The sequence below is a fragment of the Ursus maritimus genome, unplaced genomic scaffold (assembly GCF_017311325.1).
Source record: "Ursus maritimus isolate PB19 unplaced genomic scaffold, ASM1731132v1 scaffold_5, whole genome shotgun sequence".
NCBI classification, from domain to species: domain Eukaryota; kingdom Metazoa; phylum Chordata; class Mammalia; order Carnivora; family Ursidae; genus Ursus; species Ursus maritimus.
This window is the reverse complement of record NW_024426663.1, coordinates 40,698,035-40,721,774: the sequence shown is the minus strand read 5'-3', so window position 1 is coordinate 40,721,774 and position 23,740 is coordinate 40,698,035. Positions and strand designations below refer to the sequence as shown.

The following is a 23,740-nucleotide window of genomic DNA, read 5'->3' as shown; positions in this document are numbered from 1 at the left end:
TTTTAGTTTGATAGGTCAGTGCTTGTCAGAATAATTTTGCTTAGATTAGGTCTATTCAGGACCATCCCCTGTGTAGCTTCCTATCTGTGCATCTGTGTCATGTTTTTCCTTTGAAGACTTGTTTTAAAAAATCAAGGAGAAGACTTCAGGACCTTGAACAACTCAAGACCTTTCAACAATTATTCTTCCTACTTTGCGAATGGAGGGAAGTGTGTGACTTACCCACATGCCATGTCGTCTTGGCTTTTTAATTAGCTTATCTATGTAGCTTCACATACACATTTATTGTATGTACTTGTTTCTGAGGCATTGGCAAATTAGTTGTCTCCATTTATATGCGAATGGACATCTGTGTGTGATGAAATGCAGTGTGAAACCAGATTGAAATTGCTCGTTCTTAGCACCAAACTGGCTAATTTTTAAACTAGGTCCTTTGTGAAATTGGTTATTTGAAATCATATCCTATAGAGAGCCAGCAGTGACCATTTGCCCAATTCAGAATTGGTGGTGCAAATGTAGAGTTTCTAAAACTTACTTTTGTTTTTCATATTCTTCATATTCAAGCCTTGATTTAAAGTGTTTTGATCATTTTTCTTATCTGTCAGAACTCAGAAGCAGCTTTTCTGTATGTATTTTATTCAGAACAGATCGTAATGAATTATAATTTTTTTCTTTGTAATATGTGGCATTCAGCTTAGTTGTATCAAGCATACCCATAACTTTGAAGAAATTACTGTCTAGCTATTGTCTATTTTTAGGGAAAAAATTTTTTTTTATCATCCAGAGATAATTTTGGTATTAACATAAGAAGTTTGAGAGCTTTTATCTTATATTAACAGGTACGAGATCCAGAGATCCTTAAATTCCTTTCTAAATTTCAGAAGTTAATTTTTAAAATATCATTGTTCTTTGGAAGAGGGGAAAGAAATTGAGATTCCAATTGATAAATCTCTTTCTTTTCTCCCAAAGGCCATAACCTTTACACCATTAATACATTTTAAGTTGGGTAATTGTTGAGGGTGCTGTCCTGTGCATTGTACATTGCTCCCCAGCATCCTTGGTCTCTGTTGACTAGATGACAGTGACCACTACCCCAGTTGTGACAGTCAAAAATGTCTAGATATTATCAGATGTCAGGGGGGTGGTGGGGGAACATCAGCCATGGTTAAGAACCACTGGTATAAAAGGAGAAGAGATATTTCTCATCTTCACAGCTGACTTTTATTTGCCTCTTTCAATTTATTAACCTAGTTCTCATTCTTACGGGAATCTGAATTAATACATAATAGTAGGAATTGTAAGACTAAGGAATGTATTATCCTATAATCCCCCTTCCCCATCCCCTTTTACAATCCCTGATAAGGACAAAGTGATATTTCTTTTTGAAAATTGAAACATCTTTTGAAATTTCATAGGTTAAAAAGTAAAATAGGCATTGGGAATAGATTTCTTAATATTGAGGGAAGAAATGTCTACTTTATAGTTTAATTAGATTTGGAGGCACCTGGCTGGCTTAGTCAGTAGACCATGCGACTCTTGATCTCAGGGTTGTGATTTTGAGCCCCATGTGGGGCATAGAGATTACTTAAAAAAAAAAAAAAAAAAAAGACAGTGTTTTTTTTGGACATGACTGTACATGTTTAACACACATATATAGCCTGTCTACACTCCAAAAGGAATTAAAATAAACTAAAATTCAACACTAAAATGTGCCAAACGGAACAGAAACCTGTTGAAGATATAGAAGAAAGTTATTTTCGTGAATCTTTAAATAATGAAACTGTTGCTATAGTTGAGTATTGTATTTAGTTCTGAGTTTCTGGATAACAAAGAACAAAAGGAAAAATCCTGAGTTAATTTTATGAAGTAAGGCAGCTGACTTGATAGGACCCATGAAGTTGTATACTGTATTGCATGCAATGCAGTACTTACTCTCTTGTTCTTTTCTTTTTTCCAAGATAAAGTGAAATCTTTTCGTGCAGCTCTACAAGAAGAAGAACAGGCCAGCAAGCAAATCAACCCGAAGAGACCCCGTGCCCTTTAAATCAGCGTTTGCTGCTAAAGGATCCCCAGAACCCACACTGCTGTAACATACGATGGTTCAGCTGTAAGGGCCATTTGAAAGTTTGAAATTTTAAGTGTCTGTGGAAAATGTCTTGTCCCTTCACCTGAATGACATTTCAATTTTGTGAAACACTCCTTTGTCTACAAAATGCTTCTAGTCCAGGAGGCACAACCAAGATTTGGGAATAGTGAAGCATTTTGTTTCATTTACCCAAATAGTGATTTACTTTTGGAGATCCTTGCCAATTTTATTTTCTGTATGAAGTAAGGTTGTGGACTTGATCCAGAGGTGAATAGTAGGGGGAAGCCACAGCATTTCCTTTTAACTTGGTTCCAGTTTCGTAGCAAGGCTGAGCAGTTTTAAATCCTTTGCGTGCATGCATACCTCATCAGTGATTGTACATACCTTGCCCCCTCCTAGAGACAGCTGTGCTCACCTCTTCCTGCTTTGTGCCTTGACTAAGGCTTTTGACCCTAAATTTCTGAAGCACAGCCAAGATAAATTACATTCCTTAATTGTCATTGTAAATTACCTTTATTGTGTGTACATTTTTACTGTATTTGAGACATTTTTTGTGTGTGACTAGTTAATTTTGCAGGATGTGCCATATCATTGAATGGAACTAAAGTCTGTGACAGTGGACATAGCTGCTGGACCATTCCATCTTATATGTAAAGAAATCTGGAATTATGATTTTAAAACCATATAATGTGGTTATAATTTTCTTAGCATTTTCTTTGTAAAGAACTAAAATATAAACTAGTTGGTGTATAATAAAAAGTAACGAAATTCTGAGAAGAGTTTTATCTTAGGATAATACATATATATGCAGTGTGTGTTCCAGTGTGGTATTAACAGGACTAATAGTGCAATTTGATCCTTACCAATACCATTACTTAAGTTAAAGTGTCCATTAGCACCCCAAAATGTACCTTCTAAATGTACTGATAAAGGAAATTGGCTTCTGATGCATGAATATTTACATGTACACTGAAAGTAGTCCATAATAGAACTGTTAGTTTAAGCCAAGTGTAGACAGTACATAACTCCCTTGAGAAAGAATTAAGCTAAAAGAGAGTTGACTTTGCCTTAAAAGGCAGATCGAACCCAAGCCCCATCCATTACCTGATATGTGATGTTTCATCATTATTTGGTGAGAATCACCAAATTCTCGCCAATAAATTGGATTAGGGTATGCTGCTTTTTAAATGGTGGCACTTATTTTTACAGATTGCTACTCCAAGGAAGAAAACTGGCCACTTTTCATGTAAATATTTTGTTAAAAGATTTATATATCTCTCTAGGAGTTCTCCCTTAGTTCCTAGGATAGAGTCCAGGAGTAGATTTACAACAAAAAAATCTCCCAAGGATGTCTTGTTTTGATTTACTCAAAGGAACTACTGCTCATTCATTTGGGCCAAAGGGAAGCTATGAATAGAGAGTCACATGAGCCAGATTCCCTACTTCATTGTTCATAGAACCCAGAGGGTAGTTGTGGGAAATCCTAACACCATGGTGAAATGCTCCTCTGTAAACTTGAAACCTAGAACAAATGTAGATTTTCACAATGTGCTTATTAATAAATGATATCTATGGAATGAGTTTTAGAGATAATTTACTTCAGTACAATCACCTTTGTTTTGGAAGGGACTCAGGTTTTCTTGCAGTTGTAAGATATGTTCTATTTGTGTTTATTTCGAAGAGAAGAAGAATGGAGCAGATAACTATTGACCTTGCAGAGGCTGCTTAAAAAGGTAGTTTTTGAGGCTGACCAACCTTAGAGGGCAATAAAGAGATGTGAACTTGCTCATTTAAAGCACAACAGATTACTCTTAATTTATTAATTTAAAAAGATGGGTACTATCTCTGGAAGGTCTCCTTATGTTCAAATATGCTGCCTTATACTATAATCGCTTCATTCTGATCAGTAATCAAGGTCTATAGAAAATTAGTACCAGAAAAGATCTTGGTGATAAAATTCAAACCTTCAGTTTTACAGATAGGGAAAACTGAAGGCCAGAAAAGGGACTAAAACTCAGTAGTTCATAGGGGAAGAGGAAACAGAGGGAAAGCTGAATTAATTCTTAAAAGTTTCCTATAAGGCTAGAGATGGTACAAATGATTTTGCAAAGTAAGTAGTTTTGTGATATTAAAAAAACCTACTCTTGAGGTATATTTAATATTTATATAACAAAAGTGGCTTGATGCAGCTATTATTTAAAGAATAACTGATTTTTTGGATCTGGATTAAACATTCTTTACTTTCTCAGATTTCTTAAAAGCTGATATTCCTATTAATAAGTAATTATTTTATTTATATAGGAGTGTTTTACTATATCACTTTGAAGCCAGATTTCAAAAAAATCTGTTTCGGTAAACAAGTTCCTTTCTAGGTTTACTCCGTGTACCTTTGTTAAAATAATTTGGAAGCAGTCTTTCTATTAAGTTAGGTTTTTGAGAAGTCAGTTATCAATTAAGATATTTTTATTAATTTCCTTATATAAATAAAATAATCAGGTACTATAATTCTTTATTAAAGGACATTAACAATGCTTAGTATTATACTGATGATTTAAACATAGTAGCTAATTGAGACTTGTTTAGGGCATCTATTGAAATTGTCAACCGACCATTTTAAAAATAGCTTAAAACTAAGCATCAGTATATGAAAAGACACTGGAACTTTTAGTTTTCCAGAAGTCACATGAATACCGAGAGCCTCTAGTTATGAGAAAATGGCTGGTTGAGATGTTTGTTTGTTTTACATAAGCTGAAGGGCAGAATTTGAACTGTAAAGCCAGTTTTGATTTACAAAACGCTTCGAAATTTTGTTAAACCTGTGGCTTTCCCCAAGAAAAAACATACTGTCTTACAGTTCAGTTCATTCTAGTTGAGCATCCTCGTTTCACAGCTAAGGAACCATGCCCAGAAGTCAGATGCCCGGCACCACCGCATGGTGGCAGTAGCGGACTCACGTTTACCCGGAACCTGATGGAGCCTATGATGCTACAGGACAGCTTAAAGGCATAGGCAGTGAGTGACAGAAGCTGCATAAGATAAACAGAGAAGAAATGAGAGAGGCAAAATAAGAAACAATTGTTTTATTGTGCACGTGAATAAAAAGAAATAGTATGGGAAATATGTGACTGAATTAAGCGTATTTTAACTTTTTCACTATTTGAGGGACAAAGGCCTACAGAGGTCCTCATAGTAATATATAACAGGAAATAGAACAGTAACATCTTTATACAATAAACTGTTAGAAATGATAAGTTTAAGTGTCAAGTTGTGCGTGCCTGCGGCTCTTAAAGATTATCATGCATAGCTCGGACCCTGCCCTAAGTACCCAAAAAAAACTTGGGTACTTAGAATTGGCTGACTTACTACCATAAAAATTCAGAGTAATAAATGGTGACAGTAGTAGGATTAAGTCAAAAATAGTTAAGCACATAGTGTTCCAGTGAAGCAAAGGCATAGTTCATCTTCTCAAATTATTAAAAATATATAATTCCAGTTTCTTTTTCTTGAGTTTGGAAAATTCTGTTTTCCAGATACCTAAGAAAAATGTATACCTTCTGCATTGAATCCATGTAGCAATCTGAAAAAAGAAACCAAAATGAGATGGTATTGAAAAGGTAATTTATTGCATATAACAATGCATAGTTCCTATACCATGAATTCTAAAACACGTCAGCAAATCTCTGAAGCCCACCCACTCTTAACACTAGTCATTATAGAAACTTTATTCTTCAATTAAATTTGCAAGATATATATTGGTTAAAATTACATAATTTTCTTGACTCTTTCGCCACAGCCTATGTGTCTTAAATTATGGTGAATTTGACCAAATTATCTTAGACCTCCACTATCCAGACATAAGAGAGCTCACTGACGTTTGTTCTGTTTCAACATGGTAAGTGAACAAGAAGCTGTTTGGAACTAGAGACAAAAGAGAAATGAGTGGCTAATCTTACATGTTCATTTTCCTCTCTGGGCTCACTATTACTGAGGTTCCAATTAAGTACTTAACACAGTGCTTCGATACCTTTGCACTTACCGGGTCCTAGTTATTAGCAAACTGCATATGCTTAACAACCTTGAAGAAATTTGGTGAGAATTAAAATAAGATGAAATGTTTCTATTTAGACCTGAGATTATTTTCAGGATGGCCCATAGGAACAGTTGAAGATGGATTAGAATGTTTGAAAAAGTAAGATAGGTACTTATGAGTAATGTTCAACTCCTAGGATTAACCTCTGATGAAGATTCAGTCGTACTGCTAGCCTGCCAATATAAAATATAAAACCCATCTGTCTTATATGGAACTGTGCTGCCAGCTTAGAAAAGTCAAACCAATTTATAACAATCTACCCTTATTTTTTATTCAGCTCCTAGAACATGCGTGTTCTAAACATGGATTGGCTCAGTAGGCAAAAACTGTTCAGTAAGTGATGGTTTATTAGGAAATCAAAGTGTTAGTGCTTAAAAACAGCGAGTATAGGTAATTGAAGTCGTATTCTGCTTTCATGAGACTAACTTGCTTAATTCAAGGAAAACATTTTGGTCTGCATTGCCCCATTAATTCTGACACCCTTCTTTTATTTTAGGTGTGTAGAACTTGCCTCAGTCTACAAAGCAAGTGACTATGTTATTAAACCAGTTAGAACTGAAAACCAGGTATGAGTGTAATTGACATTGTTTCATGTGTAGGATCTGTTTAACAAAGCTCTTCCCAGTACAGAAAAAGAATGAGATCGAACGACATGTATTATGCTTCTACCTTACAGGCTACTTTGAAGACACACACTCTTAAGACTAACTATGAATGGGAGTTGGGGGAGGAGGCTGAAGGGGAGGAGCACACACACCACAACACACATTGACACAGAGGCTATCTCCAGGCTCGGACTGTTCTTTATTACTGTTCTTAAAACGTTCATTCTGCTGCAGCTAACCAGCCTCCATCTTCTACACCAAAAACTATTCCATGCTATGGAAGTGCTATGCAATAACTCCAGGTAGCACCTTATACCGCTTAAAAGCCTTTAAATCTCTAATCTGAAGGTATCACAGTAAAGAAATGTAAAAACTTAGGAAAAAAAAATGTAATTACCTGATGAAGTCATCTATGTCCATGGAACGGGCCCGCTTGTCACTATAACCTGTGCTGGTTAGGATTTGCTGTATTTTATCTGCTATGCTGAAATCTTCTGGTATTATCTATCAATATAAGATTCAGAATAAATGAACAACATATCTTTAATGAAGTCACGTTGGCTCTTTTTTGTTTTTTTAGTTCAGTAACTGATAAAATAGTCACCTTTATCTGCTCACAACCGTTTGAAAAGCCTATTTGTCCAGATTAGACTTAGACCTCTAATTAGTTAAGTGGTTAATCTTCAGCACATACCAAATACTCAGAAAACTCTGAATGAGTTAAACCTGTATACTGCCCTTTTTCATAAAAATTCTGAAGCAGTTAATAGTTTCTGGGTTAAGGTACTTCATATCAAAAAGTAATTAAAGCTATAAACTGAATTTTATAGCAACTGTTACTCCTTTAAGACTATCTCATATTTTCTTGGCATAAATTTAATTTTATCAGCCAATTTTTCTCAAAGAGATGACTTCCAACCCTGGGGATATTAAATATTTCATACCTCACATCTTTCCTCCACAAACATTTTTCTTAATCCAGGTTAATATTTTCTTACCTAGGCAGATGTTTAATGACTTTGTCCATAAAAGAGAAAATGAAGGTAGCAATTTGATATATTAAATCATACACTATTTGAGTCAAAAAACAGAATGGAAATTTGCTCTTATCTTTCTGATCTGTTTAATTAATTTGAAAGAACTAAAAAGTTCTCAAATATCACAGTTATATATATGGCTATGTTTATGTGTGCTGACACACATACAAAATTGGTTAAGGAAAATGTTGCACAGATAATAAAGAGGCATGAGGCTTACAACCAAAAATCTGCTATTCAGCCTATACTTTATTCTAATTATTTCAATTTCTGGGTATTAAAAAAACGTACTGGGAAAATGGCAACTTTAAATTGAACTGCTACATGATCAAACAAGGAACAGTCACAATTCAGAACATAGCAAATGGTACATAATTTGAGCTGAGCAAGCTACACATGCCTAAAACTTTAGGAAAATTATGACTCAACTGAATCTCTTTTTATGTCTAAAAACAACTGTAGTTAGGGGCGCCTGGGTGGCACAGCGGTTAAGCGTCTGCCTTCGGCTCAGGGCGTGATCCCGGCGTTCTGGGATCGAGCCCCACATCAGGCTCTTCTGCTGTGAGCCTGCTTCTTCCTCTCCCACTCCCCCTGCTTGTGTTCCCTCTCTCGCTGGCTGTCTCTCTCTGTGTCAAATAAATAAATAAAATCTTAAAAAAAATAAAATAAAATAAAAAAATAAAAACAACTGTAGTTAAAGAAGCTCAAGTGGAGTAATCAAGGCCACTCAGATCTATTCCAAGAATACACAGCAGTATTGACTTATTAAGAGTTCAAGTTAAGGTTGTGCTAGTTATATATCACTTTTAAGGATCCTATGGAATGTACCAAATTGAGACTCAAGTGAGGATAGATGAATAAGTAGTAGAGGGGCATTTTAAAACACAACAAATCGGAACCACAGAGACCACAGAAATATTTTTCGCTTACAATGTTATGGACCGAACAGTGAATTCTGTAGTTTTTTTCTAGTAGCTGTTGCACTGCGCTTGACCTATAGCAAAAAGAAGTGATATTGCTATTATTATTCCAAAATAAGAAATTATAATTTCCTTTCAGCTTATTATAAAGTTAAATGTATGTTCCATTTAGTAAAATTAAGGGACTAAAAAGGTGTTGAATACTTAAGAAACAATCACAAACTAGTTATATTTAAAAAGTAAAGTTCTAATAAAAATCTCTGAAATTCTTAAAGGAGTTCTAGACCCTCCACAAAACAGCACCTTAAAAAAAAAAAAAAGTGAAATAATAGCTTTCAGAACCTCTCTTTTGCCCTTGGGCTTCAAACTGTTTAAATATGTTTCCAAGTTAATAAAATTGCATGAATTTTTCACAGGTGTGCAGAGGGTCCACCATCACCCCATTTTTCCAAGGAAGAATGAGACAGACATATGGTCATTTTTTCCCCCCTGTTTTGCCAAAAAACCTGATATTAATTCCAAATTCCAGGAACTTTCTTCGTTAAATTTTCCTGCCCCCAGAAGTACAAAGTTAGTGAAAAAGGAAAAGTGTGTCTAGACATGGGTAATCTTTATGCTTTAGGGTATCTGTTCAGGATAAGGACCAAATTCTATCACTTAGCATAGTTCCTATAACACGGGTCCTTCATACATCATAAATGAGTAAAATACTCACTTAAATGCAGCAGAGAGTGTCTTGTTTTTCCTAACAAAGGTGATCCTTACTAGGCCATCCCATTCCTGAAACAGAAGATGGATCATTTCTTAAAAATATCAAACCTTGCCTATGTCTGCTAGGTATTATTTTGTCTTTTAATATATAAAACCGAAAGAACCTTCTGGAGTGATGAAAATGTTCTGTATCTTGATCTGGCTGACCCATGCAAAAAATAAGATATGTACTTGATTTTTGGCACTTTTGTCCACCTCACTGAAAATTTTATCCTCAGTTTTAAAAATTAGGAAAAAAGTTGTTCCACATCTGAAGAACAATGTGACAATTATTTAAATCAAAGTACCATTTCCAAAAACATAATTCCAAACAGATCTGATTTAGAATATAGCCTGTGCAACATACCTAAATCACCCTCTAGGAGTAATTAACAAACCACTCCATTACCAGGAGTTACTGACCACGCAAGTAATCATGTTTTTATCCAAAGCGACTGCAGTACGGTTTTACATCAAGTGATGCAACTTCTTCTCTTTTTAAATTGCAGAAACATGAATTATGATTAAAAAGTGTTATTCATAATATTGCTCTAAAACAACTATTTTCATTTCATCTTGTTTTCTAAGTCTTACTCAAATAGATACCTGTTTTCTATAGCTATACTCGTTAGCAAAATGCAAAGGCATTCTAAGCTGTACTTTTTGCAAACATTTTCCATGCTTTTTTGTGCTCTTCACAACGATCTTACATCCAATTTAGGTTAACTCAGTATTTTTCTGCTGCTAGAGACACATCTTCCAGCTTGGTCTTTTTTCCTCCTTTACTGAATGACCTAGTACCTCAACCTCACCTGAAAATTGATAGGTGGTGGTGGATTCTTAGGTTCTATTCTTACGACACTGGATTCTACCTTGGGTGGTGGTCTGAAGTTATTCTTTCCAACCTGTTAATCAGAAAATAAGGAATCCTCTCAAAAAGAGTTTTACATTAGTAATCAAATATGCTTTCCTCACAGAAGGCACAACTGGAGGCTCACGGATGAGGTAAGCCATATTATTTCACTAACAGTCACTTACTTTCATCAGATGGTCCACACGTGCTAACAGCTGTGTATTGATGGAGAGTCTGCAGTATAATTTATCTCCAGGCTTTGCAACTAGTCGGAGAGCAAATTCTCTTTGAAACATAAGTACAGCACATCTGAAGAGATAGTAGAAAGGACTAAGGAAAATGGTTACTTTTAACTATAAAGGTATTTCAACTTCAATTAATTTTCTTAGGTGGGAAATAGAGCAAAGCAGCATCTGGGGTTAATGAGAATTTGTTCAGCTGATTAGAAGGCAGAACACTTTCAGCTTTAGCTTTATTATCACAAAATGAGCCGGCTGGCATTTCATTTTATAATGGCTGCACCACTACCTCCTTGCACGTGTCAGCCCTGTGTTCAGATGAGAAAGTATTTCAGATAAGCACTAATCCATTATCCCTTCTAGGAAAAAAAAAAACTCAAAGAAAATTGGCTCAGCAGCCCAGTGGTATTTATGGGGAAGCAAACAGCTTTATGGAAGAGCTGAAGCAGGAGAGATGTGTTGTGACACTGGTGTCCTGATTTCCCAGGTTAAGGAACGTGGACGTCTGAAAGCAATGCAGAGGCTTTTTGGTCTTGAATAGAAGAAGAGCATCTTCAAAGCTGGGCTTTGACTCTGAAACTTTTTTGACAATGAGTCACACTAAGAGATACATTTGACATTGCAACCTATGCCACAAATATCTGTACATGTATGTGTTTATGTAATTCAAGCAAAAGGGTCACAAAACTGTAATCACCTGGACCACAAGCAATGAATGCCCTCTGATATACTCTTTTCCATGTCATTAAAAAAAATTATGGTCATGACTCAATAAATTTATAACCAGTAAGGGGTTTTTGAATTGCAGTTTGAAAATCCCTGTTACATAATGTGATACTGACTAGTTAGGAGGCCATTGCAACTGTTGAGACGTAAGGTAATAAAGAGTCTGACCTGGACTAATGGCAAGAGTATTAGAAAGCAGGGAAAGGCCATTTGGTCTCAGAAGCAGGACTTACACTGCACCTCCCCCCAAAACTGTCAACTGAATAACAAAAAGAGAGAGAGAAAAGACCTCCACACAAATTAGTATTTTCTATAAAACACATTCTCCAATAGTTTTTTAATTGAATTAACTTTCATCTTTGGCCGTGTTCATGGCAGGAATTTTGGTCTTTTGTCACAAACCTGAAAAAAGGTCGGTGCAGCAACAGCTTGAAGACAAAAGGGGAAGAGATCTGTAAGAGAATTAACCAGTTATTTCTGGGGAAGACACACCACAGAAACATTTTGTATAATGTTCCCAACAATTTGGAAACATACCTGATATGGCAAATTTGCCACACAAGCATCAAAGAATGGCAAATCTGTTTTCAACACATCACCCACCAGTACTTGAAGTTTGCTGGCCAGAGGCCTAATGATAACAGAAAAGCAATTAAAAAAGAGTACTGTTTCATGAGATTGAAATGCACTTTAAATCTATCACGCATACTCATACTTACGTGCCCTGAACTCTTTTGTGAAGTTCTGCTACTAGCCTTGGGTCAAGTTCACAGGCAATTACCTACATTAAAAAAAAAAAAAAAAAGTATTTAGGGGTTAATTATGGAGGATAATTCTTGTCATCTCAATCCTAACTCTTACATGGTCAACATGAATCAAACTTTTCTCCCCAACTCTACCTTCAGTTTTCCTTCAGCTCTACTCTACCATTTCAAACAACAAAGAACATTCAGAAGAGCAGACTGTGCTCTGATGGGCCCCTGTTCAACGACTCCCACTCTTACTGGGCTCTGGTAATGCAGTTCCCTTCTTGTGCCCCTTGAGGCGTTTGGATGGTAACTTTCCTGCTGTCGCTAGCCCATGGGTATTCCAGTAATGCCTACTGGTTCCCTTACTCCCATTCCTACATTTTGGATCCACTGAATTGGATACTGGGTCAGCCACAACACACACAAGCTATCAGCAGTGGCCAGGTGGCATCCCAATCTCATGGTGCAGCTCTTCAGATCTCCTCCTCTACGTTCCAAAACTCTAGCCTCCTTGTCTTATCCGCCTGAGCCTAGAGGTGGTAGCTCCTCTTTGTAATCATTATTTCTGGGTTACTTCAGTGTTCCCATTTTATTCTTTTAGTCATCTAACAACCATGTAAACAACTCTATATGTTAAATACCCTGTATTGAAAAACTGTGGTTTCTGTTTTCCTGATTAATACACATCCCATATTCTCTTTTTTTGTAATCCATTTTTTGAAATCAAGATATAGTTGACATTATAACGTTATATTAGTTTCAGGTGTACAACGTAACGTGTATATACTGCAAAATATGTATATATTGTGAAAAAGTCTAGTTAGTATCCATTGCCGCACATAGCTACACAAAAATTTTTGTCCTGTGAGGACAGCTTGTAAGATTTACTCTCTTAGCAGCTTTAAAATATACATACAATACATATTGCCAACTACAGCGACCATGCTGTAAATTCCATTCCTAGGACTGACTCATTTTATAACGGGAAGTTTGTATTTTTGACCACTTTTATCTATTTTGCCCATATCTGTTAAGATAAAGCTGTTAGCAAACTATCAAGGGTTGCTGTTAAAGTAACAGCAATTAATTAAAATAGATTTCTACTTGTAAACCAGGTGAGCTTGCTCACATGGTCATTTCCGATACCAAAACACAAAATTCCCTTTTTACCTTTTTTGCCTTTTCTAGCAACTTCACAGTCATATTGCCGGTTCCAGGTCCAACTTCCAGCACCACGTCGGTTGGTCTTAAGGCAGCCTGCAAGCAAGCACAACCACTTTAGCTTTACTGGCACATCTGAACACATCATTTATTTTACACCTGAGTATCTTCGCTCAAAAGCGCATGGCTATGAGATCTTATTGTGACTCCATGTCTATGAGATTCCTTCATGATCTATGCGCTTGACAACATTTTCTCATTAACATTAGGTGCAAGCGGAAATCTGTCACCTCTCCTAAGCTGGGGCAATAGTTAGGAGTCAGAAAACTTTAGGAGTCAGAAAAGCAGGAATAACAGTTCTTTCTGGGAATGGCTTTCTGTTGATTCCAACAGCATCTTTTTACCAACTCTTATTATCAGTAAGTTCAAACAAGAAAGGACTGTATACTACGACCTTGCCTGAAAGAATCACAGCATGTTGTACTGGGATTTCTCAATTTTCAACCCATGTATGGTTTCAGGGATAGGGATACCTAGAAATTGTACACAAACCCGGATGTATATATGCAGAAAGCTGCAGTGTTCTGGGCACATAGCTTTCATCAGATGCTCAAAGGAAATCCATGAGCCAAAAAGGTTAAAAAATTAGGCCCTCATTTGGCAAATAACACTAGGTCAAGATGAGAGCCTCTAAATATGTAATGTTCTCTCTAGAGCTCCAGGATGCCTCCTTTGTAACCGTGAAAGTAATCTGTACCACATATATTTCATGTTCCAGCAATCATACAGAACAGTAACAGAACATCCATTACCCATACAAGAAGAATACTCCAAAGGGTTTATATGAGGCACTGAACTGTACCATATAAGTTTCTCTGCGGAAAATACTTAAGCTGTCATTATGATATCTTTTTAGGCTCGGGAGTAAATAAAAACTAACAGTGATAGCTGGTGTCTAGAAAAAGTGATTAGGGATAGAATAATAATCTGGAATTGAACAAGTACAAATGTCCTGCTATGAGGTAAGTAATCTACAGAAAGAATTTAGAGTCAGGAGAAACCCAGACCCATAGAATAAAGCAAATCATGCCAAATTCAGCCTATGAATGCCAGACAATTCTTCAATTCATTCTACAAATATTTATAGAGCATCTATTTTGTGACATTCTCTGTGTGCTGAAGTATTCCTAAGGGTAAAATCAATAATCCAACAACTCTCCTTTTCCTCTTCCACACCCACCTTATCGATAATACTGTTAACAATGAGAGGATTTTTCAAAATGTGCTGCCCAATCCCCGTGTTGAACATGAGCCCTGGAAGAAAATACAAAAGAGCCTGAATTTGCCAAGGAAAATAAGACATTAGACCGTCCCAGAGAAGAAAGCAGGGTGGCTGGGGGAAGATTTCTGCGCCAACGAGAGCCATCATCGAAACGTCACGCTTGGAGTCCAGGTGACACACTGCGTTAAGTCCACCCTTTTTGGAGGAAAGGAAGGCAGAGGCGGCGCAAGGCCTGCCACCGGCCACCGGCCTTACTGTCCCGGCCCAGATCTGGGTCCGTGTCCCCGAATGGGTCCTGCGGGATGATCACACCTGAACACAGCCCCCTCCCGGCTGTTCCCACCTCCGGCGCTCTTCAGCTCCCGGCTCTGTTTAAGCCGCTCGCGGCGGCGACCGCTCGTCCCCGACTTGATCTTCGGCATTACCGCCGGCGCAGACCCACAGGCCTTGGAGATCAGAGTGGACCAAAGTCGTCTAACCAGCACCACACGTGGGAACTTCCACCGCGGCACTGCCTGCACCACTCTCCGTCACGTAGGGGAGGGGCGAGCGCCCAGCCCACGTTCGCCGTGGGCTTCGCACCCAGAAAGGGGACAGACCTTGGGGCCCAGTGGCCGCCGGGAATTGTAGTGATGAGGAGGAGGAAGTCCTAAACTCGAGAGACTACAGATCCCAGAAGACACCGCGCCGCTGATCCTGGCTGTTTGGATTGGTTAGTCTAGAATCGGAGCGGGGTCTCTCTCCCCTGTCGGGGCGGAGTTGGTCGAGTAAGTTTTGGGGTGGTGCTCTCGAAGGTGTGGAGGCGGTTTAAATTGTATCATGCCGTTAGCAGTGTGGATGTTTCATCAAGCCAGGTGCTGGGACCGGCGAAATCCAGAGAAGGTTTCTTTCTGTCCTGTGCTTCGCTCCCGTTTTCCGGCAAACTTTGGGGGTGGGAAACCCGGAATTTGGGATAAGGAGCTTGCTCCTTTGGGCGATTGAATTCGCTGCTTGGGTTGTGGAGAGGACTTCCAAGAATGGAACAGCCGCTAGGGCTCCTAGTTGCTTTGCTCCCTTTTGTGCCATTGATTCATTTTCGAAACGTTTATCGGGTTCCAGCTGCGATTAAACACTACTGGTGCTGGAGATTCAAAGTTAAATAAGAAACTGCTCTTCCCAGAGTCTATTCCGTTCAGAGAGAGAGAGAGAAAGTCCGAAACGCTGTAAAAGCGTATGTAAGTATGTATTGCGTTTTGTGGTAGGACAGTGTAAACGATTTTAAGCTCCATGAGTACAAGGTTCCGTCTGTTTCGCTGCCAGTGTAATGACTCTCAGTTTTTAATTTTTCAGTGTGTTCTCTATTTTCTTCAAAGTGTCTTCTGTTTGGATTACCAAAGCTGCCTCTTCCTCGTGCAACTAATATGTGTGCATCCCCAGGCCTTGGTCTTTCTTTGCTGTAATTCTAACTCAGGAAAAACCTCATAACCTTAGTAGCATCTTCAACTACTTATGTCATTCCATTAATCATTAATTTACTACACAATTCTGGAGAACCTACGTGTTCCAGGCACTGTGTCAAATATTAGGAGTAAAAAGATGAACATGATACGATCACTGCTTTTAAGAAACTTTCTGTCAAGAGAGGGAGACATGCAAGTTATAATAATAGCGTATTTGCTGTTGAGTTACACGCCAGGTACTTTGGGTACATTATTTCATTTAATCTTTTCAAACAGTTGTCTGAAATAGGTCTTATCATTATATCCATTTTACAGACGAGGCTGAAGGACAAAAATGTTTAATATTTTGCTCGAGGTCACACAGTAGATGACAGCTGCATCTTGAACCTAGGTCTGTATTCCAAAGATTGCGGGTTTTAAAAAAAGGTATGATTATTAACGCAGTGGCTAATATTTGAGGAAGTTGGGGAACATTTTCAAAATACAATATTCGAGTGGAGTCTTTAAAGGACAAACAAAAATTAGCCAGGGGAAACTTGGGAATTCAGAGGAAACCGTAGTGACAAAGACAAGGTATAAAGAGGTTTAAGAGAGAAAAAGAAACTTGGTATAGCTGAGGAATAAATAGGAAAGGTAAATTGGGCCTTACTACGAAGGACCTAAAATGTTATGCCAAGGAGCAATGGTGGTCACTGAGGAACCAGAATAACCGTTTTGCATTTTCTGCTCCTCTCCAGGCTGTGAGAATTGCCAGAGATCACACAATAGTGTAGGTAGGAGACCTTCATGGGCTCCACTTTCAGCTCTTGCTCTCTTAGCTCTAGCACTCTTCTTGAATTTTCTCCAATCTCTCCCATTCTCCGTAAAAGATCTTCAGACCTGCTGAATTCTCCTCAGGCTCATTTCCCCTACTACCTCCCCAGTTCCCTCTGAGCAGAAGACCTCACCTTTTACTTCACAAGAGAAGTGCAAGATCACCTCAAGGACATGCTCATCTTCCTGGGTTACTGTTCTACACTGAGCAAAGCAAAGTAGAACTTACTTTCTGGTGGGGAAAAACACACACTATGGGAGGTGGTGATGAGTGTGCAGGGACAAGGAAAGCAGAGGAGATAGAGATCAACAGGATGGGTGGGAGAGGCTATTTTATATAGCATGGTCTGGCAAGGCTCCCATGATGGAAATAATCTGATCAGAGTCCTGAGGACACAAATCTAGAATTGACTCACATCCTGGCAGTTTCTGCTGTAACTAACTGCAGGACAGTAAGTGAGGAAAGCATGAAGGTGGGAGACTTTGTGAATGTAAGTACATAGTACAATAGAAGGAAAGAGGGGTGCAGTTTTTATTAGGAGAATTCATATGGACAGGCCAGGGAGAGCTTGAAATCTTGGAGTGGGGAGATAGTTCTACTAGTTGGGGAGAAAAAAAAAGGTTTAGCATTAAACTCCTAGGTGAATCTCTGTCCTAGACGGAATCCCACTTTTCATAGTTTAGGGTACTGCAAAATCTAAGTCTCCTTTGCTTTTGCTGAAGAGTGAATAGAGTAGACAACACGGATGGAAAACCAAATGATAACCAAATGATCTTTTTTTAGGAGTTAAATAGCAAGACCCTCGTAGAAGAGGCCACATGTTTTAAGGCACAGAAAACTAAATGACTAAGGTAAGTGTGTACATTTAGCTTACCTAGAATCTAAATTGGTGTTTGTCTATATGTGAATCTTGGACCACCTGCATCAGAAACACTACGGCACATGTTACGGCTGAATTGTATCCTCCCAAAATTCATCTGTTAAAGCCCTAACTTCTTGTACCCCACAATGTGTCTCTATTTGGAGTTAGGACCTTTGAAGAGATAATTAAGCAGAATGAGATCACTAGGCTGGGCCCTAATCCAACGACTGGTATCCTTATAAAAGGAGGAAGTTTGTATACACAAAACACTAGGGGTGTGTGTGCACAGAGAGAAGAGCTTATGGGGACGCAGGGAGAAGGTGGCCATCTACAAGCCAAGGAGAGAGGCCTTAGGAGAAACCAACCATGCTGACACCTTGATCTTTAATTTCTAGCCTCTAGACTGTGAGAAAATGGAATTCTGTTCTTTAAGCCACTCAGTCTGTGGTATTTGATATGGCAGCCCAGGCAAACTAATATTAGCACATAATGAAAACTCACATTTACATGACCCACCCTGAACATTCTGGATCAGAGTAGGATTGGCCCCTGGCAAATGTATTTTTAACAAACCCTCTAGGAAATGCAGCCCTAAAATAAAGTAGATGGAGGAATTTCCACAGAAATAAAAGAAGATGGGGAAGGCTACTGTCATTAGTATGGGAGACTTGTTCTTATAATTGGGATCCCTTATTCTGCCTATATTCACCAATTTTTTTTTTCTGTTAGTATCAAGGTGGCATTCAGAAGTGAGATAATATTGGGTGCACCATGGCCTAGAAAATTGTGTGACCCTGGGTTATGAACTTCATTAAAGACATGAGCATTGGGTATTTATGCCGGAATGTATTTGAGTTATCTTTGCAGACACGAATGGCTTTCAATTATAATAATTTTATGCTTCTCTCGTTTATATTTATCTCCTTTGTTAATTAAAAAAATCATTTTTCAATTTGGGTGTGCACAGTGGATTCATTGCCATTCTTATATTTTTTTGTTTTTTACTATAACTTGAAAAAGAATTATAATAACATTTGCTTTGGTACAAGAGGCTCACTTAAATTCACAGGATGCTTGAAATGATTAACATTTTAAATGTGCCAGGAAATACAATGAAGAATAACAGTAAAATGTTGTAAGCATTTTCTTGTATAAAATATAGTTCCTTAAAGATTTTAATTTATTGAAGTCATAAAAATATCAAGAATGTTTAAATTTCACACTTTTAACAGAGTTTCACTAACAAACACTGTGTCCTTTTGAAAAAGGAATATAATTCACTTGGACAAGATAAAATCAAATTGAAATCTAATTAATATCAACTGTTTAATTTGATTAGAACAATGGAGCATTATTATGATTGTGCCAATATCCAAATCTTAATGGTAAAATGAAATTCTACTTTACAAAACTGGACAATTTCAAAGAGTACCTAGTGTCTTAATTTCTACTATGCTGTCTAAATCTTAACAGAGAAATATGATGATATTTGGCTGAAAGAAGTTACATACATACCTTGAATACTTTGGGCAAAATTCCTCTATAAGCATGTTCTAATTTTTTTTTCAGATCATTATAAATGCTGTCTTAAGGTAACCAAATTAATTAAGAAACACAATTATGGCCTCTGTTTAATACCAGCCTAAGTCTAAGCATTGTCAGTGAATATCTAATATCTAATAATTGATTCTCCCAAAAGTGTCTGTCAGATAAATGTTTTCATATCATCACCATAAAATAATATATATCATCTTACACAATGAAGCTTTTTGAAGCTTTAGAAATACAGCAAAAAATAAATTATTTTTGTAGTGAGAGTTCTAATTGTGAACTATAATAGAGCCTATTTTACATTTTAATGTCTACATTTATAAATATTGTATTTTTTATATTATGTTTTATGGCGTTGAAGTACTTTTCACACAATTTGATTTTCAGTGAGACCCTGGGAAGTTTGTTAGCGCAAGCGTGATTACCCTGTTTTACATAGGAAGAAACTGCGTCTCACTGAGATCAAAGGTACTTGCTTAGGGTCCTTCAGGTAATAAGCAGCAGAGGTGGGAGTGGAAGCCTGTGCCAGTCCCACAGTAGGACATCTGCTGGCTATGAGTGAGCTCTGCTGGTCTCTATGTTCCAGCTGAATATGGGCATCATAGTCAATTGCTCTCATCACTGGTGGGATGGCTGGGAAGCAAAGTATACTAGCTGAGCCATTCTAAATAGAATTTAAATCAATTTTACTTAAAAAATTTTTTTTTTTTTATTCAGAGAGAGCGAGCAAGTGAGAGAGAGTACACAGAGGGAGAGGGAGAAGCAGACTCCCTGCTGATCAGAGAGCCCGACTTGGGGCTCTATCCCAGGACCCCGGGATCATGACTTGAGCTGGAGGCAGACGCTTAACTGAGCCACCGAAGAGCCCTAAATCAATTTTACTTTTTAATAACAATCTGATATGTTTCATTATAAACAGCATACACTGTAAACAAAATAACAAAACCAAAAATCTAACTTGTAGAAATCTTGGAAAATACAGAAACTAGGAAGAAGATGAAAGATGTATCTGTAATCGCACTATGCTGGGATAACCTTTATGAACATTTTGACATACACTGTTTTCCTCTATTGTTTTAGCAACTCATATTTTTATATAATTGAAGTCATACAATTTACTGTTATTCTTTTCATAAAATACAGTGACATGAAAAGCACTTTCCCAAGTTGTTATACAGTCTTGGTTATTAATATTGAAAGCTGCTGCAGAAGATTTTTTCTTATGAATGCATAAGAGTTTACTAAGTCATTCTCACACCATTGTTGTAAAAAACAGAGCCATACACATTTTAGTGTATTCATGAAAAATATTTTCTATCTTTTGATTATTTCCCTGGTATAGATTTCTAAGAATGAAATTATTTAGTCAAACTGTATGGATATTTAAGTCTCTGGGTATATATTATCAAATTATTTTCTAAAACAGTTAAATCAGTTTTTATTCTTACCAGTAGAAAATAAAAAAAAATGCTCATTTCACTGTAAAAAAAAAAAAAACTATAGGTAGAGGATATTCTTATATTCCCTCTTCCAAACTAGAGATTGTTTTATGTATTATTTTTCTTTATTAAAGTAATACTTAAACATTGCAAAAAAAGTTTCGATAATACCAAAGGTTTTAGAAAATGAAACCCACCACTCAGAATTAACTTCCATTAATGTATTGATAGTTTCTAAGACTTTCTGGATATATTAGACTCTTTCCTGTTTTTACCTAACTAAATATGAAGGACATCTTTTAATGTTAATGAATATAAGTCTACATCACCATTTTAAATAAGTAGATCGTATTCTGTTATATAAACTTACCATAATTTATGTAATAGATCCTTATTGAAAGACATTTGTATTGTTTCAAGTTTTTAAAAAATCATAAACAGAACTGAATCTGCTACAAATTATATTACCAAGGTCAGATCAGTTAGTTTCTCAAACACTTGTTTTCCTAACCTGGTAAGCATCTGATGAATTAATCAGCATCTAATGAGAGCTCTATTTTAGAGTTGCCCAAGACCCAGTTTTACACAAGTTGCAGTATTACATGAAATGTAGCAAATTGGAAAGCAAATTGGAACACCTGTTAGTTTTCTCTTGCTGCTGGAAAAAATTATCACAAACTAGTTTAAAAACAACACGAATTTATTATCTTAGAATTCTGAAGGTGAGGAGTCTAAAATCCTCTGCAGGACTGAGTTTCTTCCAGAATCTAGGAGAGAATCTAACTTTTCCAGCTTCTCGAGGCTGCCTGCATACCTTTACTCACGGCTTCATATCGCTCCGACTTCTACTTCCATGGTCACATCTCTCTCTCACACTCCTGCCTCCCTCCCTCTTATAAAACACCCTTGTGACTACATTGGGCCCACAGGATAATCCAGAATAATCTTCCCATCTCAAGATACTTAATGTAGCTGTATCTGCAAAGTCACTTTTGCCATGAAAAATAATACATTCACAGGTTTTGGGGATTAGGATATGGATCTCTTTTATCCTACCAACTACGAAGCATATATCAAAATTTGAGTCTGGGTTCGTCTATGTAAGAATTTGAACATGGACAAATGACGAATTCCAATGAACATCATCTAATCTGTAAAATAAGGGAAAGAATACTCTCCATATAGGGTGGGATGGAAATTAATGAATTACATAAAATGTGTATAGTTCAATCCTAGACACATAAAAGACACTTAGAACTGGCACATAGGAAAATATTTAGTAGCAGTTAGTTATCATAATATAGTTACTGAGGCAAATGAGTTGCATAGTTATTAAACTTATTTGTATCTTGGAAACTACTTGAGATTGAGAGGTAAGGGAAGACAGTGTTTCTTCAATTTATCATTTGCTTCATCAACTTCCTGCTATCTCTTTTCGGTTCTCAACTGTTTAGAGGGGAAAACACTGAATTTATCTTTATATTTCAAATATATTCTGAACAGGCCCAATGATAATTTAAATATTTGCCCTTTTCTCTACAGAATCTTGAGAATATAAGAATATATCAATGAAATGCAGTAATGAGATTATTTATGTAGTTGTACATATTTGTCTTGTACAAAATGTATGACTAGGTATTACATGCATCATAGCTGAAGCTAGGACCTCCAAGTGCATCCTATTGGGGAACCTGGAATTGCAGGTAAAATTTGTGTGTGTGCATTTTTCTAAGTTATAGCTCTTATTAGATTTCCAAAAGATCCATTTTCCCAAATAGAAAAGATCTATTCTTCTAAATCAAATTCTTCATTTTAATTCAAATTAGGTTATATATATATATATATGTATGTATGTATGTATATACATATATGCACCCCACATATATATATGTTGCATGTGTGTGTGTGTGTGTGTGTGTGTGTGTGTGTGTTGCATATTCCTATTTGACTGGTTACTCAATGTGTTATCTATGGACCAGTAGCATTGGCATTAACCGGAAACTCATTAGAAATGAGAACTCTCAGGCTCCACCGCAGACCAGCTGAATCAGGATCTGTGTTTTAACAAGATCCCATGTGATTCTATGAACATTTAAAACCTGACAAGTATTACCTTTCAGTAAAATGAGAAGATACAGTCAGGCTAAATAAATAAATGAATGAAACATGCCCACAATACCATTCAACTAGTGGCAAATCTTGTTAAGATTTTGGCATGTATTTATTTCCAGAAATGGGACCATACTGAACATATTGTTTTGTAATCCACTCTTCCTGATGCCTTGTGAATGTGTTAACATGTCAAAACACATGCCAACATAATTTCTAGTGGCCAATTTGTGATTTATTATATATGCATATATTATGATTAGGCATTCCTTTCTTGGTGGTTATTTAGATAACTTTTTATATTTTTACTTTTAAAACAGCCCTTGTGTGATAAATACCCTTGTAATGTAGGCTTTATGGTTGCCTGGTTCAAATCCTAACAATGCCCCTTACTAGCTGTGTGATCTTAGGCAGGTTACTTGACTTCTCTATGCTTCAGTTTCTTCATCTATAAAATGGGCATAATAAAAAGCACCGCATAGATTGTTTTGAGGATTTGTATAAATACATGATTCATGTAAAGATTTTTGGATTGTATCTGGCACATTCTAAATGTTCAATAAGTGTTATTATTTTTATTATTCTTTATGAACCCTCAACAATATCTTTACAACTTCTCTTTCTAAAGAAAACTTAGGTCATTAAGCTAGCTAGTAGCAGAGGCGGGTAGAAGTGGACTTTTTAATCTTTCCATTCTTGCTATAGTTCTGGAGTAGAGCGCCCAGCAAATGTAGGACTCAAAGAAATTCAAAAATAAATTTTCGCGGGAGGGTGGACCAGTGAGAGAGTAAGATATTTTAACTCTCCTCAGCTGAGACGGACCGTAAAACGATACAGTTTAGAACAGATAATCGGAATTGGGAAGAGAAAATGGTTCTGATTCAAGCAAGCTTCAATCAACCCATGACACAACCGATCCTTCTGGTAGTCGGGCTACGCGGAGTTAATGTTCCCATGGTTACAGATCTGGCTGACTCCAGGCTCCCTGCTCTCTACTGCGCAAGCGCAGACAGCTGATTTAGCCCCCG

General features: G+C 37.0%; 2 protein-coding genes and 1 long non-coding RNA gene across 8 annotated transcripts in view; 2 read left to right on the top strand and 1 right to left on the bottom strand.

The window, feature by feature from the left end:
- KIF2A (kinesin family member 2A) overlaps positions 1-3,667 on the top strand; it is a 70,873-nt gene extending 67,206 nt beyond the window's left edge. For both annotated transcript variants that reach the window (XM_040622237.1, XM_040622236.1), the window contains exon 20: positions 1,959-3,667. In XM_040622237.1, coding sequence (XP_040478171.1) covers positions 1,959-2,044 — 86 coding nt within the window. In that variant the 3' untranslated portion in view covers positions 2,045-3,667. The remainder of the gene's footprint in view (positions 1-1,958) is intronic.
- Positions 3,668-5,151: 1,484 nt separating this feature from the next.
- On the bottom strand, positions 5,152-15,102 carry DIMT1 (DIMT1 rRNA methyltransferase and ribosome maturation factor). 4 transcript variants are annotated; one of them, XM_008691380.2, is made up of 12 exons: positions 14,842-15,102; positions 14,457-14,530; positions 13,226-13,312; positions 12,026-12,087; positions 11,844-11,937; positions 11,709-11,758; positions 10,527-10,650; positions 10,301-10,393; positions 9,454-9,518; positions 8,749-8,812; positions 7,179-7,285; positions 5,152-5,663 (listed from the first exon to the last, which is right to left on the bottom strand). In XM_008691380.2, exons 1-12 carry the CDS (start codon positions 14,918-14,920, stop codon positions 5,621-5,623), a joined length of 942 nt encoding a protein of 313 aa, XP_008689602.1. In that variant the 5' UTR covers positions 14,921-15,102; the 3' UTR covers positions 5,152-5,620. The 4 variants fall into 4 exon arrangements, with proteins under 4 accessions (XP_008689602.1, XP_008689603.1, XP_040478172.1 ...); XM_008691381.2 differs by having other exon boundaries at positions 14,811-14,942; XM_040622238.1 differs by lacking the exon at positions 14,457-14,530 and having other exon boundaries at positions 14,842-15,100.
- Positions 15,103-15,242: 140 nt separating this feature from the next.
- LOC103663644 lies at positions 15,243-19,939 on the top strand. Of its 2 annotated transcripts, XR_568832.2 has the most exons (4): positions 15,243-15,352; positions 17,535-17,602; positions 19,552-19,632; positions 19,882-19,922. It is a non-coding gene; the product is annotated as an uncharacterized LOC103663644 (long non-coding RNA). The 2 variants fall into 2 exon arrangements; XR_005832482.1 differs by lacking the exon at positions 19,552-19,632 and having other exon boundaries at positions 19,882-19,939.
- The last annotated feature ends 3,801 nt before the right edge of the window (positions 19,940-23,740 follow it).

What these genes read in the sequence shown, in the direction of transcription:
- DIMT1 (XM_008691380.2), bottom strand. Translation starts at nt 14,920, where the DNA reads ATGCCGAAGATCAAGTCGGGGACGAGCGGTCGCCGCCGCGAGCGGCTT. An exon ending in CTGCACCGACCTTTTTTCAG is followed by an intron (nt 10,651 to 11,708) that starts GTTTGTGACAAA and finishes CTATCTCTTCAG; the next exon opens with ATGTGCTGTACTTATGTTTC. An exon ending in ACTGTTCGGTCCATAACATT is followed by an intron (nt 7,286 to 8,748) that starts GTAAGCGAAAAA and finishes TTATATTGATAG; the next exon opens with ATAATACCAGAAGATTTCAG.